We start from the raw sequence: 17,212 nt of genomic DNA on the forward strand, positions 1-17,212 counted from the left end.
AAAGATTTCTTCCATGTTTCCCACCCTTGTTGTTTCTGGGATGGTAGTGGAGTTTCCCAATCTGTGATCTTGGCGGATAGCTGTCTCAACAGTATCTTGCCTTGGATAGTGATGGGTGCTATAAATCCAAGGGGATAGTAAATGCTGTTGACCACGGATAAGACTCCTCATTTGGTAAAAGGCTTATCGCAGGCCAATACCTGGAATGTGAACGTGTCCTGTTTAATGTCCCACAACAGACCAAGACTACGTTGCATGGGAAGAACATCAGAACCCAGATCAAGGTCCTTCAGGCTTGTTGCATGGTCTTCGGATGGGAATGCTTTCATTACCTCCTGATTGTTGGAGATAATCTTGTGCAGTCTGAGGTTTGCCACAGACAGCATTTCCTGTGTTCTGCACAGCAGATCAATTGCTTCTTCACTTCTGGGCAAAGATTTAAGTCCGTCTTCAACGTAGAAGTTCCTTTCCACAAATAGACGAGCATCCGATCCATACTCTCTCTCACCTTGTTGGGCGTCTCAGTCCATAGATTGCCACAGCAGGTGAGGGGCTGTTCAGGTTGGGTCCAGTGAGGAGCAGGTTATTGAGAGAAATACCTTCATACTGGGCACTGGAGTCAAACACCACTCTGATTTGATTTGGTTTGCGAGGATGGTAGATACCAAAGAATGGAAGATACCAGCATTCTTCTCCTTCCTTTAGTTGTGTAGCAGGCTCTGCATGATCTCTATCAAAGATATTCTGCATGAAGTCGAGGAAATGTTTTTCCATCTCTGGTTTATTTTTTAAAGTGCGTTTTAAAGATGCAAGTCTTGCAGTTGCTTGCTGCAGATTGTTTGGCAACCTTGTCCTTGGAGAACGAAAGGGTAAGGGTGCTGTCCAGTTGTTGGAGTCATCCTGGGTGAATTCCTTGTTCATGACCTTAATGAATTCTTTGTCCTCTCTTGCTGGTGCCAACTTGTTATCTTCATTTGTAGAATCAAACACCGTTGACCCGAGGTTGTCGTCACAGGACCAGAATATGTTCATGTTGTCATAGGTTTCTCGCTGCCGCTTACAGTCACACAGAGTTTCTTTCACCCAGTAGTGATGTGGGCATGGTTGACAGTATGTACTGCGACCATTTGGCAAGACATGAGTCTTACATGAGTAAACCTTTGTAGGCCTCTTCATCTTGTCTATACAGATGTTGCCTATGATAACCCAGCCTAGATCAAAGCGTTGAGCAAATGAAGCATCATGTGGTCCATTGATCTGCTGACGTACCTTATGCAGTCGGAGAATGTCTCTAGCGAGCAGGATCAGGATATCTCCACTGTTGTCAAGAGCCGGTATCTTGTTGGCTATCGTCATTAGATGAGGGTGATGAAGAGCAACCCCTGTGTTGGAATCTCTTCTCTATTGGATGGTATCTGGTTGCACTCGAAGAGTGGTCCTCACTGTCACACTCCAAACATTTAATAGGAATTTCACAGTCATTAGCAAAGTGTTCAGTAGAGGCACAACATCTGCAACATACACCAAACGTCTTTAGAAGTTCCTTGCGCTCGTGGAGCGGCTTCTTTCTGAAGCCAATGCACTTCTTTAAGGGATGTGGCTTCTTATGAATGGGACACATACGATTAGGATCTTCAACCTTGTCCCCTGTGTTGCTCTGGTCAGGAGCTGATGTAGGTGTGGGAAGGATGTCTGTCTTTTTCGCAGACACTGGGCCTCCTTGGCTTTTCAGGTTAGTACATGGACCCACATAATTAGGAGAAGTTGGACCGGGTCCGCTGGGTTCTACATAGGAAAAACTCGGGTCGGTCTTACGCTCTGCGATATGCTTGATAAATTCACAGAAGTAGGAAAATGGAGGAAAGGAGACTTGATTGGCTCTTTTGCACTTTGACCCAATAGTGGCCCACTTCTCTTGTATATTGTATGGCAGCTTAGAAACTATTGAGTTAATGCCCCGAGCGGTATCCAGGTAGCTAAGACCAGGTAGGTGCGTGTCTGTCTTGGCTAACTGGCGCTCTAGGAGTAGGTCACTGAGCTCTAGGAATTTTGAACTGTCCTTGCCAGATATTTTGGGGAAATCCTGTAGACGCTTAACACTAGAAGTCCCAGAAATTTCGAGCTCCCCCTGAAGTCCTGAAAGAGGGTCAAATGACCCACAAGGGCCAGTCACACTAAGAGATATCGCTAGCAATATCGCTATAACTAGTGACGTTATAGCGATATTGCTAGCGATATCTCTGTGTGTGATACTTACCTACGACCGGCTCCCCCGCTGGTTATCGCTGATCGCGTGAGAACGTTCAGGACTGTTTCTCGTCGTCAGCTTCCTGCGGCGCTTCCTGCTGTGAAGACGAGCGACGCGTGGACGCGGGCGGGAGGACGCAGGATCGCCTGGTGTGACAGGTAAGTAGCGACCCCCGTCCCCTGCGATGTCGCTGGTGAGATCTGCCTGTGTGGCAGCTCACTAGCGACCACTTAGCGATGTACCAGCGATCCTGACCGCGTCATATCGCTGGTCGGGATCGCTGGTACATCGCTAAGTGTGACAGTACCGTTAGTCCAAACTCTGAACTCTGATGGCTCCAATTAGCATCCTTTCATTTGTAAATGTGGCCATTGCCTGAGGAATCTGCAGGGGGCAATTATGTTGATCCACCTCAACAAAGGTCTTGTAAGAGAGTGTGAACAAAAGAATGTAAGCTGCTCCTGAGTGTGTCTGCCCACCCCCCCAGCTGCATTGTCCTTTTGTGCTGTGGGGGATAGATAGGTGACTGCTTCACCTTTTTTTGTTCACAAGAAACAAAATGCAGAGAAGGCACACCATTCAACAGGCATTGGAACTGATCCTGAGCAACACCAACCCTTCAACCGGATTCGGACTCTGAGCTGTCTTCAGGTTAGATTTTTCAAATTACCTATTTTAATTTCCTGACTATCTTTTGTATTTATTATTATTATTTTTATTTTTATTATTATTTATTTATATAGCACCATTGGTTCCATGGTGCTGTACATGAGAAGGGGTTACATACAGATTACAGATATCACTTACAGCAAACAAACTAACAATCACAGACTGATACGGAGGGGAGAGAGGACCCTGCCCTTTCGGGCTTACATGCTACAGGATGGTGGGGAAGGAAACAGTAAGTTGGGTGGTTACAGCAGTTCCAGTGATGGTGAGGCGGTAGCTCCAGTAGTGGTGAGGAGGCAGCGGGGATCACTGCAGGCTGTAGGCTTTCCTGAAGAGGTGGGTTTTCAGGTTCCATCTGAAGGATCCGAGTGTGGTTGATAGCCGGACGTGTTGGGGCAGGGAATTCCAGAGGACGGGGGCTATTCGGGAGAAGTCTTGGAGGCGGTTGGGTGAGGAGCAGAGCTTTGGGGGACTCCAACAGAGAGAGGGTGGGATGAGGAAATAGTGTGGGAGTGGGAGACGCTGAATATGCGGTTTGAAAGGTACAGTCATATGTAAAAGTTTGGGCACCCCTATTAATGTTAACCTTTTTTCTTTATAACACTTTTGGTTTTTGCAACAGCTATTTCAGTTTTATATATCTAATAACTGATGGACTCAGTTATATTTCTGGATTCAAATGAGGTTTATTGTACTAACAGAAAATGTGCAATCTGCATTTAAACAAAATTTGACCGGTGCAAAAGTATGGGCACCCTTATCATTTTCTGGATTTGAACACTCCTAACTACTTTTTACTGACTTCCTGAAGCACTAAATTGGTTTTGTAACCTTATTGAGCTTTGAACTTCATAGCCAGGTGTATCAAATCATGAGAAAAGGTATTTAAAGTGGCCACGTGCAAGTAGTTCTCCTATTTGATTCTCCTATGAAGAGTGGCATCATGGGCTCCTCAAAACAACTCTCAAATGATCTGAAAACAAAGATTATTCAACATAGCTTTTAAGGGGAAGGATACAAAAAGTTGTCTCAGAGATTTAACCTGTCAGTTTCCACTGTGAGGAACATAGTAAGGAAATGGAAGAACACAGGTACAGTTCTTGTTAAGTCCAGAAGTGGCAGGCCAAGAAAAATATCAGAAAGGCAGAGAAGAAGAATGGTGAGAACAGTCAAGGACAATCCACAGACCACCTCCAAAGGCCTGCAGCATCATCTTGCTGCAGATGGTGTCACTGTGCATCGGTCTACAATACAGCGCATGCATAACGCCTTTTTGTATGACCAAACAACTCAATCTTTGTTTCATCAGTCCACAGGACCTTCTTCCAAAATGTAACTGGCTTGTCCTAATGAGCCTTTGCATACCTCAGGCGACTCTGTTTGTGGCGTGCTTGCAGAAACGGCTTCTTTTGCATCACTCTCCCATACAGCTTCTCCTTGTGCAAAGTGCGCTGTATTGTTGACCGATGCACAGTGACACCATCTGCAGCAAGATGATGCTGCAGGTCTTTGGAGGTGGTCTGTGGATTGTCCTTGACTGTTCTCACCATTCTTCTTCTCTGCCTTTCTGATATTTTTCTTGGCCTGCCACTTCTGGGCTTAACAAGAACTGTACCTGTGTTCTTCCATTTCCTTACTATGTTCCTCACAGTGGAAACTGACAGGTTAAATCTCTGAGACAACTTTTTGTATCCTTCCCCTGAAAAGCTATGTTGAATAATCTTTGTTTTCAGATCACTTGAGAGTTGTTTTGAGGAGCCCATGATGCCACTCTTCATAGGAGAATCAAATAGGAGAACTACTTGCAAGTGGCCACCTTAAATACCTTTTCTCATGATTTGATACACCTGGCTATGAAGTTCAAAGCTCAATGAGGTTACAAAACCAATTTAGTGCTTCAGGAAGTCAGTAAAAAGTAGTTAGGAGTGTTCAAATCAAGAAAATGATAAGGGTGCCCATACTTTTGCACCGGTGAAATTTTGTTTAAATGCAGATTGCACATTTTCTGTTAGTACAATAAACCTCATTTGAATCCAGAAATATAACTGAGTCCATCAGTTATTAGATATATGAAACTGAAATACCTGTTGCAAAAACCAAAATTGTTATAAAGAAAAAAGGTTAACATTAATAGGGGTGCCCAAACTTTTACATATGACTGTATGAGGAGATCCAGGATAGGGCTAGGTCTTTGATGCCAAAGGAGGAGAGGATCTGTAGTAGGAGGCAGTGGTCAACTGTGTCGAAAGCGGAGGACAGGTCTAGAAGCAGGAGTATGGAATATTGTCCTTTTGCTTTGGCTGTAAGTAGATCATTAATTATTTTGGTCAGGGCTGTCTCAGTAGAACCAAAACAAAATGTTAATTTGAAATTATTTATCTTGCAGATGATGAGACTCCTCCTCTACCAAAAAAGAGAGCTCGGTTGGCGAGTGAGCCGACAGAGACCGCAAAAGATGGCACACTGTGGCGTGAAGTACAAGTGGGGAACGTCTCCATTTCACCCCAGTAGAACCATACCCTACAGATGGAGAGCCAAGTGCTAAGGCCAGACAAAGTGTCCGGAGTCGCCTTCAGAGCTTCCTCTGTTTTATCACTCTTGACATGCTTCGTAGCATTCAAGAATGGACTACTCAACATGCACGTCACACGGAGCAGGTGGATTGGTTCATAGGTCTCCCGGAACTAATGGCATTTATTTCAGTCATTATCTTGCGGGGGGTGACCAAGGTTCCATCACTACGTGACAGCTGGTCAACAAAACTGGCAAACCCAAGGATCATTGCAACTATGGCCTGAAACCGCTTCCAAGACATCATGCAACACCTACGCTCTGATGACATGTTCACACGCAGTGAGCGAGCGGAGACCGATAATTTTGCTGCAATCTCCGATGTGTGGAGATCGTTTGTCACCAACTGCATCGCATCCTACAACCCTGGTCGACACATCACTATTGATGAACAGCTTTTCCCGTCAAAGACTCGCTGCTGTTTTCTGCAATACATTGCAACAAAACCAGACAAGTTTGGCCTCAAGTTATGGGTGGCTTGCGACTTGAAATCAAAGTACATCTGTAATGTCCTCCCATATCTTGGCAAGGACCTCAGTCGTCCCAGCGGGGAGAGACTGTCCGAAACTGTAGTGATGAGGCTGATGGAACCATTCATGGACAAGGGCAGAACTGTAACCACGGACAATTTCTTTACATCATTGTCACTTGCACAACGACTGCTTAGCCGGAAAACCACTATCCTCGGCACAGTCAACAAGAGTCACCAGGAAATTCCTCAATCTGCTAGACAGATGGACCGCACTGAATTCACCACTCAGGTGTTTTCAACCACTGGTGCCACACTGACAGTGTATGCACCCAAACGAAAGAAGGCCGTCTACATTCTCAGCAGCATGCACAGCGTGGTTGAGACTGAGGATACCAACAAAAGGAAGCCAAACACGGTCACACAATACAACCACACAAAGTGCGGTGTGGATGTAATGGAACAAATGGTGCGGGAGTACAGCGTGCATGCAGGAACACGGAGATGGCCAGTCGCCATGTTCTACAACATGATTGACATGGCAGCACTGAATGCGCATGTTCTTTATCAGGCATGCACTGAAGTGCAGGAGAGACGGGTGGACTTCCTGGCTGAGCTCGCAAAAGAGTTAGGTGGCTCTCATGTGAGTGAAAAGAAGGCACGCAAGGAGAAACTCCTTCGGCAACAACCTTGAACACCCAGCCCTGTCAAAAGGGCAAAGTGTCAGGTCAACCATCGATGCACGAACATTTCTGCAACTGAGAGATGTGTTGACTGCTACAAATACACGTGTGGCAAATGTACCAGGGACATACCCAGGCAGTGCCAGGTATGTTCCAACAGTGCAGACAGACTGCTCGGTGAGTGCTGAAATGCTAGTCACACAAGAAGGACATGCCACTCACACACACACATGCAGCCCCGCCACTGTAGCCTATTGTAAATATGTGTGGAATTGTTTTATTCCTTGTATTTTTTTATTATTTTTATATCAAAAATAAAAAGCATGGAGGCAAATAACAGTTGTTCTTTTGTATATTTTTCACACTGAAATTTCAGTCCTCTTGACTTAGACACAAATGCTTCTGGTCATTACTCACAGCTGTACCTTGCTCTAAAATTTCTAATTCTGTATTTAAAATATATAAAAAATGATTAATTGTTTCAGTGTTTTTCAGTCACTCAAATGACTGTGCGCTATATGGCGGTACAGGCACCTTACAGCTGTGTGACTGTGCACTATATGGCTGTACAGGCCCCTCATAGCTCTGTGACTGTGCACTATATGGTGCTACAGGCCCCTCATAGCAGTGTGACAGTGCACTATATGGTGCTACAGGCCCCTCATAGCAGTGTGACTGTGCACTATATGGCGGTACAGGCCACCCATAGCAGTGTGACTGTACACTATATGGCGGTACAGACACCTTACAGCTTTGTGACTGTGCACTATATGGCGGGACAGGCCCCTCATAGCTCTGTGACTGTGCACTATATGGTGGTACAGGCCCCTCATAGCTCTGTGACTGTGCACTATATGGCGGTACAGGCCACCAATAGCAGTGTGTCTGTGCACTATATGGTGGTACGGCCCCTCATAGCTGTGTGACTGTGCACTATTTGGTGGTACAGGCCCCTCATAGCTCTGTGACTGTGCACTATATGGCGGTACAGGCCCCTCATAGCTCTGACTGTGCACTATATGGTGCTACAGGCCCCTCATAGCAGTGTGACTGTGCACTATATGGAGGTACAGGCCCCGCATAGCTCTGTGACTGCACTATATGGCGGTACAGGCCCCTCATAGCTCTGTGACTGTGCACTATATGGCTGTACAGGCCCCTCATAGCTCTGAGACTGTGCACTATATGGTGCTACAGGCCCCTCATAGCAGTGTAACTGTGCACTATATGGTGCTACAGGCCCCTCATAGCAGTGTGACTGTGCACTATATGGCGGTACAGGCCACCCATAGCAGTGTGACTGTGCACTATATGGCGGTACAGACACCTTACAGCTGTGTGACTGTGCAGTATATGGCGGTACAGGCCCCTCATAGCTCTGTGACTGTGCACTATATGGCGGTACAGGCCCCTCATAACTCTGTGACTGTGCACTATATGGCGGTACAGGCCACCAATAGCAGTATGACTGTGCACTATATGGTGGTATGGCCCCTCATAGCTGTGTGACTGTGCACTATTTTTGGTGGTACAGGCCCCTCATAGCTCTGTGACTGTGCACTATATGGCGGTACAGGCCCCTCATAGCTCTGTGACTGTGCACTATATAGCAGTACAGGCCCCTCATAGCTCTGTGACTGTGCACTATTTGGCGGTACAGGCCCCTCATAGCTGTGTGACTGTGCACTATATGGTGCTACAGGCCCTCATAGCAGTGTGACTGTGCACTATATGGCGGTACAGGCCCCTCATAGCTCTGTATATATATAAAAAATGATTCATTGTTTCAGTTCTTTTTTGCTCAAATAAAACTAAACTAAATACAATATGTATAGTCTTTATATTATCAAATACAATAAACTGAATAGAACTAACTAGAAACGAAATGGTTAAACTCAATGGAAAACAACCTCCTGTGGTGCTACAGTAGTGGCCTTAATTACACAACAAAAGACGGTGATTATAGGATGTTAGATAAAATCCTTCAGGTCATTCAACCCATCTCTGGGTTCCAAAGGTAGAAATGTTAAATGACCCCTCTCTGGGACTTCTAGTGTTAAACAGTGCATTCTCTACGGCTTCAGGACTGAAAAAGCTGCATTCTAGTCTTTCCCATGCATCCATAAGACCAGCTGCTGAATTACAGATGTGGACGGATCTGAGCCTCTTGACCCGCTCCGTGGATTGAGGTCCGAGCCACCTGATTAGCAGATTCAGCTCTTCAGCAGCAGTGATGCCAAGGTCACTAATTACGGCTTTAAAGGTATATTTCCAACCTCGGTAATTCTCAGGCTGGCCGTCGAACTTTGTGAGACCGGTGTTGGTGAGTTCGCGGCGTATCATTAACCTCGCAAAATCGGCCATGTCTGTTCTTTCTGACTTTGGAGTAACATTTGCTGGCTGAGTTATGCTGTTAGCGTGGGTCTTAGCTTCTTGGTTCAAGAACATGGGAAGATACGGAGTGGCGTAGGCGTTTAGACCAGCAACCGGTTTGTGGCATGTGATCTCTGTTGTATGCGGGACTGGAACCACACAGTCATCAGGAGCGCAGTGCCTTGTTGGCATGTTAGGTTGCATGTAGACGTTGGCGTATGGCTTTTGCTGGGGTGTAGGGTGAGGCCGTGTACTGACACATGAAGAAGGTTCGGGTTTAAATGTTTGTGGTCCATTGGACTGACCTTGAAAGCTGGAATCTGCAGGCGGATCAATGTCCTGATGCTCTAGAGAGAGATGGGTGCTGACAGGAATGTTGTTGGTGGTCAGGGGGGTTCGTAGGGTTTGGCTCAGCACGTAATTTCTTGTGCGCTTAAGTGGGTCTTCCATGTCGAGTTCGTACGAATTGAGGCTGCCTCCTTGGCTCTCACCTAGAGCCTGCTCGAAGACCTTTAGCTTTGGCACGGCTGCTGCATGTTCGTATTCCTTCTGCAGGACTTCTATTTCCGCCTTCTCTCGTGTGCAGATTCGGCTTCCATCTCTGCTTTCTTGCATGCAGATACTGTTTCCTTCTCTGCTTTCTTTTGGGCGAAAATGGCTTGCACTTTTGTAGATTCTGCTTCGGCTCGCGCTCTTATGAGCTGCTCACTGAGGGTTGAGTACCTTGATGAGCTTGACTTGATTGAGTGCTTTGAGCTCCTTGCAGACCTGGATCTGTGCGATGTCACTTCTGACATTTGTGGGATTTTTGCTTCTGTTTTGTTCACGATGTCGCGCACGGTGCTATCTCGTTCGGCATTGAGCTGTTGGAAGACCTGACATTCTTTTAGCAATTCTGGCGTATTTAATTTCCGCAGCATTGAGATGTATTTTCTGCAAGTGTCTTTGTAAGCCTGGTATGCAGAGTACAATTGTTCAAGGGCTCCCTCTGCTGGAAACTCATGAGAGGCATACTGGGAGATGCTGTTAATGTGACTCTGCAGTCTTTGCCATAAGACGGATATATTACAAGAAAGTTCATGTTTAATGACTTCAAGGTTCTCTATAGCTTTCAGTGACAGCTTAGCAGAGCGCCTGGGTCTGTTAGTGGCCGAGTCCTCATATACAGATATTGCAGACTTTCCTTCAGCCATTGTAACTCACAGGCAGATGAGATCTGTGTAAAATGAGCTGCTACAGTCTCTGCAGGGTGAAGGCTGGGGGAGGGGCTCTGCTGCACACAGGCTGATGGAATCTATATGATGTAAGCAGATCTTCTAATGTCTATTCTGACTTGTAGAAGCTGGAGACGATTTTACAGATTTAACTGCAGGAGTCTCTTTTAACTATTCTGCCTCATGGCCAAACTGTAAGCGTTGGGCACTCAGACTGCCAACCCATGGAGTCTGTTGACCGTTACTCACATTTAGTGATGTCTACAGATAGTTTAACTCGACTGAAAAGAGCACATTTGAAGAGTCTAGTAGAAGGTTTATTCTCAGCTGGATCCTTGCATAATGCACAGTTATAGTAGGTAAGAGACTTTCCTTGTACAGAGCTGTATAAATGTGTGTCTCCAAGATGGAGAAGACTCAAAGATGGAGAAGAAGGGAGGGGTTACAGAAATGAGAGTCACATGCAAAGGGGGAGGAGAAAACCTCTGAAAGGAACAGATCTATATACAGCAATGAAAACAACAATATGATTAAATGCAGTACTGTCTGTATGATTGAAAATCATGGGACATGACAGTGTGTGACAATTTCATTGTATGGTCTGACTCTTAACATCAGCAACCGGAGCTACCGCAGATTGCTGTTGTTAACCATTTAGATGCTGCTGTCATTCTCTGACAGCAGCTTTTAAATTGTTGCAATTGGTCTCCATGGTATTGAGATTGGGTGGTGCTAATGATCAAGCGATGGGAGGTTAAAAAAAGGACTTAAAATTAATAGCTAATAAAATAAGTTTTTCAACATCATAAAAAATTTAATCACCTTTATATCCCCCCATTTAAAAATAAACTAAAAAAATAAACATTTGAAGCCCAATTTATTATTACATATGTGCATATATTTGCTTTTTTCCCTGTTTTAAGATAGTTTTTTTTGTTTTGCGACACTTTATTTAAGTTGCACTTTTTTTAAAGTTTTCTACTTCTTCAGCTTTTTTTCCCACTGTTCGCAGTTGTTTTTGGAAATTGACATGCTTGCAGTCGATTCATTATTTCTAACTTTTTTAATATGTCGCAACATTTTTACCTTAATGTTTTCCAATTCCTTCTAACGTGATTTATTTGCGTATTGGAAAGTTTTGCGCAAATTCTTTATCCAATTTTAATGGATTATGTATGTGGCTTCTTTCGCTGCCATTTCTGTGTTCTGGGACATAGTTCACCGGCGCATGCGGACTAATGCTTTTCAGCTTTGCCTGCAGTTGGGCAAAGCATACTGCGCACACGCGATTGGATATTGCAATGCACACGCACGTAATCTGGACGACAACTATGGAAATTCCCAGAAAGATTGCATACAGCGGCCAAGGAGGGAAGGAGCCAAAACACTGCCCATCGGACCGGACCCAACTAATTTACATACAGCGCGAAATTGAGGTGACAGATTCCCTTTGAAATGTTGCATATCTCCCCAAATGACAGGGAAAACTCTGCTATCAGTGAAGGGAAACCTTCCGATAGATGGCAATCAGCATAGATTAACCCGTAATGCACCCTTAGTCCTAAATTCTGCTGCCTTGGACTTGATATCCTCCATCATAGCAACTGTTGGCACAACATGCCAAGCGTACATTGCATGTAGTGGGCTCAGCAAACAATACAGATCCGGCTCTGGGACCAGTGGGAGCCATCAGCCTGATAAATGACCTTACTGAATACAATGGTGATCTCATCAGCCAGCAGGTTCCTGACCGCGTGGTACCTGTGCTAGAAATAAAGCTGCGCTGCAGCATGGGAATCGAGTTCTGCACTTTGTGGCAGTATAGTGCGGTGCAGCCACTGTTACACAATACATATATGATGCCATCAATGTGAAGACATTTCCAGGGGTGCTCTATGAGAACAAGAATCATGTGATAGTGGCAAAAACCTCACAATAACTGCCCTGACCACCTCTTCCAGAAAGGGATAACCTCCAAATTGTACTGGGAAGATAACAATGAAGTCCAAAGGGACAGGGTGCAGCACAATAGAGTCACACAGGGTCTATATTAACTGTTCCATACTCTGCCTGGAGCAACACTGACAGATGAGAAGTAACATGTAGTTCCTAGATCAAAGCCACCGTACAGCTCCAAGATTAATATTGCTAAACAGTGGCCAGATCAATAGCCACATACAGTGCAAAGATTAAGAGCATAATATAGCATCCACATCATTAGTGCCATATAGGACCCAGATCAATGGCATCAAAGAGTCTTGATCAATTGTGCCATAGTGTCCAGATCGATAGCACCATACAGTGTCCAGATCAATGCCATCTAGGGCCTAGATCAATCGTGTCATAGTGTCCAGATCAATAGCGCCATACAGTGCTCGGACCGATAGCGCCACACAGTGTCCGGATCGATAGCACCATATGGTGTCCGGATCGATAGCACCATATGGTGTCCAGATCAATGCCATCTAGGGCCTAGATCAATCATGTCATAGTGTCCGGATCAATAGCGCCATACAGTGCTCGGACCGATAGCGCCACACAGTGTCCGGATTGATAGTGCCATACAGTGTCCGGATCGATAGCACCATATGGTGTCCGGATCGATAGTGCCATACAGTTTTTGAATTGATAGCACCATACAGTGTCCGGATCGATAGCACCACACAGTGTCCAGATCGATAGCGCCACAGAGTGTCTGGATCGATAGCGCCATATAGTTTTCGGATTGATAGCACCATACAATGTCTGGACCGATAGCGCCACACAGTGTCCGGATCGATAACACCATACAGTGCCCAGATCCGTAGGGCCACACAGTTTCAAGATGAATGACGGCATACAGTGTCCAGATCAATAGTGTCATACAGTATCCCAATCAATAATGACATACAGTACAGTGTCCAGATCAAAAACACCATAGTGCTCATATCAGTAGTATCATACAGTGCCCAAATCAATTGTTGTCTAGATCAATACCACCAGTGTGCATAGACAACATATAGTGCCCCTGCTGTGCAATGCCCACAGCAATAGTGTCCACATCAAGAGTACCATATAGCATCTCGGCTAGCAATACCCTACAGTGCCCAGATAAATACTGTAGTGCTCTGTAGTGTCAGGTGTATAGTACCATACAGCACCCCTTTGGTGTATTACCCTTACATCTATATGCTAATACCACAGGCATCTTCTGGCTACCACCCGCAGTACCTCACCCATTCAGTAACATGACCCTGCCGATTGTGTTGTGCTGGCACACTACCCACCACATGGTGCCTTGTAAAGTTGTACAATAGTTAAGGAAACTCCAGTCACACCACCAGAGGGGCTGAATGTCCTGCGACCTTTTGATAACGACCTTGCCTTTCTACTACTATGGGCAACAGAGGCTTTTTATCCATCTTTCTCAGCATGCCAAACGGTGCCCTTCGTAGCCACACAATACCGGGAGGCCCGGAGGGCGCGACCTGTGGATTCTTATTATAGCTGGGTCAGAAGACTTCAGCTTCCGCACAGGAAACAATTAAGATTTCCATACAGGAAAATAGACATTTATGAATCATGTTACGGCAGATCCACAATGGAGACAATAGGGGGCAAATACATATCAGCCGATAGCCCATCTTCCATATTTGACCTCTTGGGAACCTGACTTTTGAAAAGCCTTAGTGAACATTAAAGACTTCTCCAGAAATGGCCGGATTGACTCATTTCCAACGAAAAAGGGACTTTTTTTTTTTAAAGTAAAACGGGAAATTCGTTCCTAATTGGCGCCTGTAAGAAATTTCCCTTCCTGTTCTACATCAATTTTGTTTTTTACTTAAGATTTATATATAATTTTTAGAATTGGATAATTTTTGGAATTGGGTTTCATTCCAAATGTATCACCGTTTGGCATTACAATTTCTTTTTATTCCTGAACATTGCTGATTGCAGAATAAGTTAACTGAGAATCCATTAGTGAGCTCTGAGAGGGAAAGTTTATAAGTCCTATCTGCACTCCTCTGTGCCTCTTCATGATAACAGACCATATCAAAGTTGAGCTGAACTTTGAAGTGGTCATAGATTTTGTTGAGAAGAGCTTAGAAAAACACAGATAAGTGTTACAAAATGTAAAATCAAAATGAGCTGTCTTACCAATTCTCAGTTAGCTTATTCTACAGCCAGCAATGTTCAGGGGAAACAAAGAGCCTGTAATAGACAAAAGGAGGCAATTTTTTAATGAATTGCGAAAATAAGCTGCAAAACTTTTCGGCATCTCCGCATTGTAGAAAGTTTGAAAAGTTTTCAAAGCATTTTATACCAGTTTTCTGGTGAAAACACTTTTATAAATCGCCCTCTTTTCTTTCTTAGATTAAATGTGCAGCTGCTAATGTATTGCGAGAGGCCTGGCTGCTCCACAAGCACACAAAGCAGGGAGACATGGCCAAGATCCAACTGCACCAGCGGGAGCTACTAGGAGCCATTCATATGTAAGTCCAACCACACAAGCCCCATTTATTACCCTTTGGACCCAGGGTCTTTTCATAATTTATACCCATACAATTTTATAAGTTTTTTTTTTTTCAATAAAAGTTCAAAAATAAGGAATACCGTTAGGACAATAGTGACATCTGAGAGGGAGGAAGTAGCTACCTTCTTCTACTCGGGGTTCCATATGTCATTGATCTTTGATGTTTTTGTTTGGAGCTTCTGCAATTCATATTTGTTTTAACAGATTCCGTCGAAAAAGAATAAAGCACAAAAATCTGAAGGATCAGGTCAATGCCATGGTCGATATTTCCAAAGTAAGAGGAAGAATTGGTGGTAATCATTATTTGGTGATGGTCTTAAAGCCTAAATGTATGGTTGTCCTTCATTGATGTCCTATGTTCTCTAGATGCAGATGATCATGACGGACCTCGATTACAACTTTACCTCCTCACACCAAGACCTGGAGAAGAGGATCGACCAACTAGATAAGAAACTGGATGAGATCAGCCGTTTAATATTGACAGCCATAGAGTCTCCCCAGTTGACACACTGACACGGACAAGCCAAGACATTTGGAAGGTCCTCTTGAAGCTCTTGGATTTCTCTATAGTTTTGTTTACCATTGAATAATTGCGTTCCACCTCCCCTTCTTCATTGTTCGAAGGGTTAAGAGGAAAATAACACTTTTTTGTCTGCTTGGAGCCTTGGGAGGACTGGTTACTACTAAGTGAACTTTGTTGTAGTTGACTCGTCTTCAGAACTACTAATGATGTCTTCAAAGGAGATAAGGCCAAATGGTGGTCTTCATAGACAACTTGTACTACACATTTGAAGCATGGATCATAAGGTTTTATGTCCATCTATAAAAAGAGTATATGTTATTTTTAAATGGGACATTATTCTTGTAGATCTTCCATAGATGAGTACAAAATATGATTATTGGCCAACATGAAGTGAAAAGATAGAATGGAGACAAAGCTTGGTTGAAAAACTGAAACCAAGGTGGGAACATAATTGGAAAGATGTAGCCAAGGCTGTGCTATGGTTGACGAGGTCAAGCCAAAGCGTGACCCAAGGTAGAACCTAATTGGGTCCTTGGACAAAAAAAATTATGCCAAGGGGGCTTCTTGATTAAAAAGGTGGAGCCAATGGTAAGACTTTCTTGAAAATATGGAACCGAGCTTACGCTTTGGGTGAATTAACATAGTCAAGATGGGGATATGGTTGAAATGTGGTGAAGCCAAGGTTGAGCTTTAAATGATAGGGTTAGGGAAGATGGATCCTTGGCTAAATAAGCAGCACTAAGATGATTGAGAAGGTGAAGCCAAAAATGGGTCTTAGTTAAAATGGTAGAACAAATGTGGGTCATTAGTTAAAAAGATGATCGCAAAGTGGCACTTTGGTTTAAAAGGTGAAACCAAGGTTTAGCTGAACAAATGGAGCAAGGGTTAAGCTTTGTGTGAATTAGCCTAGCCGAGATGGTGTCTTGGATGAAATGGTGACGCCTAGGTAGAGCTTTGAATGAACAGGTTGAGATGGGTCTTTAGTTGAGAAGGTGGTGCCAAGATGGGGTCTTGTTTAAAGATAGTAGGCTTAAGGTTAATCCTTTATTTAAAAGATGAGGTTTGGATTAAAAACATGAAGCCGTAGTTGAGCCTTGACTGAAAAAGGTGACGCTTAGGTGGGGTTCTTGGCAAGGTGGGGCCTTGTGAAGCCACAGCTAAGTCTTAATCTGAAGACCTTAGTAGAAGTGGAGAACCCTAAGGTGCACTTGATATTGGAAGGAGGTTTGCTAACATAGTAAATGAGATATTTTAAAAATCACTACAACTTGTAGGATCGGAAGTCAAGATCCCAAAAATTAAGTGCTTGTGTAGATAAAAATTTCAGAATTCACAAATTTCACAATATTATAACCACCTGAAAAATGGGACCAAGTTCTATTTAAAAAGGAGAATTCTTTTGAAATGTTAAAGCTACAGTATATTTGATGTTTGTCTGTTTATTGACAATAGGGTGTGGTCATTTTTTAAAATGATATATAGATGTAACTAAGAGTACTTTCAGATTCTGACCAACTCCATAAAAAACTATACACAACAACAACAGAGTAATAAAGAATATTTTAGCTCTTGTTTGTCATCTTTTTGCCTTGTGTACCTTGGAGAGAGTTTCCAGGAATAGCAATGATTTTTAAGCCAAACCGGTATTTTTAGCAGGACTTGACCATCTATCGTTAATGGAGGTATCCAGACTCTCCTCCAAGGCAGATATTTAGAGTAAAGAAGCGTTGGACATGTTGAATTTCAACATGCCTGATCTTTTTGCTCTCCTGGAGAGGTATGCTGTCGCCAGAAGTGACTAGCAGCAGATTACTACCCAATTACCCATTCCAGCTGAAAAAAATGCATGCTCAGGGTACTCTCCTTTAGCCTGTGACATCTGTGCTGGTACCAGCCTAGTTTCTTCTTCTGGCACCGGACGACGTCGCGCTTTTCTTGAGGGCAACAAC

General features: G+C 44.1%; 1 protein-coding gene across 2 annotated transcripts in view; it reads left to right on the plus strand.

Moving 5' to 3' along the window:
- Positions 1–16,834, plus strand: part of KCNN4 (potassium calcium-activated channel subfamily N member 4) — an 87,013-nt gene extending 70,179 nt beyond the window's left edge. The window contains exons 6-9 of one of the 2 annotated variants that reach the window (XM_073570630.1): positions 2,801–2,899; positions 14,581–14,699; positions 14,945–15,014; positions 15,107–16,834. In XM_073570630.1, coding sequence (XP_073426731.1) covers positions 2,801–2,899; positions 14,581–14,699; positions 14,945–15,014; positions 15,107–15,253 — 435 coding nt within the window. In that variant the 3' untranslated portion in view covers positions 15,254–16,834. The remainder of the gene's footprint in view (positions 1–2,800; positions 2,900–14,580; positions 14,700–14,944; positions 15,015–15,106) is intronic. The other variant, XM_073570631.1, reaches the window with a different exon arrangement.
- The last annotated feature ends 378 nt before the right edge of the window (positions 16,835–17,212 follow it).

This window comes from Dendrobates tinctorius, unplaced genomic scaffold (genome assembly GCF_039654945.1).
Source record: "Dendrobates tinctorius isolate UK_male_01 unplaced genomic scaffold, ASM3965494v1 ptg000028l, whole genome shotgun sequence".
Taxonomy (NCBI): domain Eukaryota; kingdom Metazoa; phylum Chordata; class Amphibia; order Anura; family Dendrobatidae; genus Dendrobates; species Dendrobates tinctorius.